At 48.9% G+C, this 3,041-nt stretch overlaps 1 protein-coding gene across 2 annotated transcripts in view; it reads left to right on the forward strand.

Moving 5' to 3' along the window:
• The window catches only part of HNF1B (HNF1 homeobox B), a 23,085-nt gene that overhangs the window by 4,674 nt on the left and 15,370 nt on the right, over positions 1-3,041 (forward strand). The window contains exons 2-3 of one of the 2 annotated variants that reach the window (XM_057383259.1): positions 1,181-1,380; positions 2,573-2,837. In XM_057383259.1, coding sequence (XP_057239242.1) covers positions 1,181-1,380; positions 2,573-2,837 — 465 coding nt within the window. The remainder of the gene's footprint in view (positions 1-1,180; positions 1,381-2,572; positions 2,838-3,041) is intronic. The other variant, XM_057383260.1, reaches the window with a different exon arrangement.

Below are 3,041 nucleotides of genomic sequence, written 5' to 3' on the forward strand. Positions count from 1 at the left end.
AATAATAATAATAATAATAATAATAATAATAATAATAATAATAATAATAATAATAGTAGCAATATGGGTGTGAGCCCCCATCCCACCAGCAATGGGACTGGACAGGACTGTTTTGGGGGACTTTGGGAAAACACAAACTCAGAGGGTCTTGTGTCCTTCTGAAACACTTTAATAATAAAATTATTATTATTATTATTATTATTATTATTATTATTATTATTATTATTATTATTATTATTATTATTATCATTATCATTATTATTATTATCATTATTATCATTATTATCATTATTATCATTATTATCATTATTATTATTATCATTATCATTATCATTATCATTATCATTAATAATACGAGTATGAGCCCCCATCCCACCAGCACTGGGGCCGGACCTGGCTGTTTTGGGGGACTGGGGAGAAACACAAGCTCAGAGGGTCTTGTGTCCTTCTGAAACTCTTAATAAAATAAAATAAAATAAAATAAAATAAAATAAAATAAAATAAAATAAAATAAAATAAAATAAAATAAAATAAAATAAAATAGTAATGATAATAATAATAGCAATATGGGTATGAGTCCCCATCCCACCATGGGACAGCACTGGGGATGGACGGGGCTGTTTTGATGGACCGGGGAGAAACATGAGCTCAGAGGGTCTTGTGTCCTTCTGAAACACTTTAGTACTACTACTAATAATAATAATTAATACTAATAATAGCAATATGGGTGTGAGCCCCCATCCCTCCAGCACTGGGGCCAGACGGGGCTGTTTTTGGGGACTGGGGGGAAAACATACACTCAGAGGGTCTTGTGTCCTTCTGAAACTCTTTAATAATAGTAATAGTAATAGTAATAGTAATAGTAATAGTAATAGTAATAGTAATAATAATAATAATAATAATAATAATAATAATAATAATAGTAGTAGTAGTACGGGTGTGAGCCCCCATCCCACCAGCCCTAGGGCCGGACAGGGCTGTTTTGGGGGACTGGGGTGAAACACGAGCTCAGAGGGTTTTGTGTCCTTCTGAAACTCTTTAATAATAATAATAATAATGATGATGATGATGATGATGATGATCGATGGTGGTGGTGGTGGATTTCCATCACGGCAAGAAGCAAACACTGGGCCCTTTTCCCCTGGCAGCAGATATTAACCCTTTCTTTCCCTGCCCGCAGCGAGGACCCGTGGCGGGCAGCGAAGATGATCAAGGGCTACATGCAGCAGCACAACATCCCGCAGCGRGAGGTGGTGGATGTCACCGGCCTCAACCAGTCCCACCTCTCGCAGCACCTCAACAAGGGCACCCCCATGAAAACCCAAAAGAGAGCTGCCCTCTACACGTGGTACGTCCGCAAGCAGCGGGAGATCCTCCGCCGTAAGTACCCATTGCCCATTATGGGGATGGGGGTGACGAGATGGGGTCCCCATGTCCCGGTCCTGCCCCTGGGTGCCACCACAGCCCTCGGGATCCAGCTGTCCAGCGTCTCCCCAAAACAGTTTTCCACGTAAAACTGCAGGAAAACTGAGTGAGAGCCCCTCTTGGTGATGGGGTTCCCCGCGGCTCGTTCACGCAGCTGAATTTCTGTATATTTGTATTTTAAAGAGCTGGGAAAACAATTAATGACGACTCGCAATTAGGTGCCTTTCCCACTTTTGCCCCTTCTCGTTATTTCTCAACCTGCTTGTTTTCTTCAGCTAAGCACCAAAAATTTAGAGAAAGAAAATTAAAACCCGCTGAATTGTTGTTGTCCATCGCAGGGTTTGGGGCAGTCTGTGCTGTTTAAAACGCAGATAATTTTGACCAAGCACACATTATTTTGACCAAGACCGCCTCTCCTGCTCCTCCCTGCCCTGGGCTCACCCTGTAGCACTCAAAGCAGCCCCGAGTGGCACTGACATTCCCCAAGAAAAGGCTCTGCCTCCCTGCTCCAAAAGGATGCAATATCCAACAGACGGGAAGTGCAGAAAAGGCTTTAGCACCAAATACCATTGCTCTGAAAACACACCTTGAGACGTTAGAGCAAACAGAGCCCGCTCCAGCCTTGCCCTGCGCTTCCCCCCCGCGTCACCGGGGGGGGAAAAGCCATTATAAAAAGAGGGAGAATTCCCCTGCAAAAGTGGCAATAATAAAACGCTGCCATTAATCTCYCTTTACTGCCGCGGTGACAAGCGGCGGGGCCGAGGCGGCTGCCGAAGGTCACCTTTGGTGCTGCCCGCCCCGGGCACGGCGCTGGGCTGGGCTGGGAGGGCAGAGGGGCACCCTCTCGGGGGGCTTTGCAGTCGTTCTGCCCAGCTCCTCGCTTGGAAAAATCCTCCCCAAACGAGCGCGGGCTGGCGGGAGCCTTTTGCATGAATATGCATGGCAGAACCGTGCCCTGCACATGCCTCCCCATTAAACAGGGACGGCGGCGGGCTGGCAGTGCCCGGGATGGGTGGCAGGGAGGGTGGCAGGGAGGGGTGGCAGGGAGGGTGACAGGGAGGGCTGGCTCGCTCCGAGGGGACACGGGGGGACAGTGACTCCGGGCAGTGGCCACAGGCCAGCTCACGTCTGCTCCTTTCTCTTTCAGAGTTCAACCAGACAGTCCAGGGTTGTGGAAATATGACAGACAAAGGCAGTCAGGATCAGCTGCTGTTTCTCTTTCCAGAGTTCAATCAGCAGAACCAGGGGGCTGCCCAGCTCGACGACGCCTGCTCTGAAACCCCCAGCAAGAAGATGCGGCGCAATCGCTTCAAGTGGGGGCCGGCCTCCCAGCAAATCTTGTACCAAGCCTACGAGCGCCAGAAAAACCCCAGCAAGGAGGAGCGCGAATCTCTGGTGGAGGAGTGCAACAGGTAGGGGCTGTGCCACGCTGCCTGTGCTGCCTGCCCTGCTCCACAGCCTTCCCAGAGCTGCGGGAGATGCCGGCTCCCGGCTCGCTGCCCTGGCTGCTGGTTTGTGGCACRGCTTGGCTGAGCTGCCAGGCTTCTTCTTGCCGTGTTTTCCCCATCTGGGTGGTGTTTGGGGCACAGTGAGCGCCGTGCTTGGGCGGGGATGGG

Source organism: Malurus melanocephalus, unplaced genomic scaffold (assembly GCF_030028575.1).
Source record: "Malurus melanocephalus ecotype Western Australia unplaced genomic scaffold, MMel_1.1 scaffold_617, whole genome shotgun sequence".
Lineage (NCBI taxonomy): Eukaryota > Metazoa > Chordata > Aves > Passeriformes > Maluridae > Malurus > Malurus melanocephalus.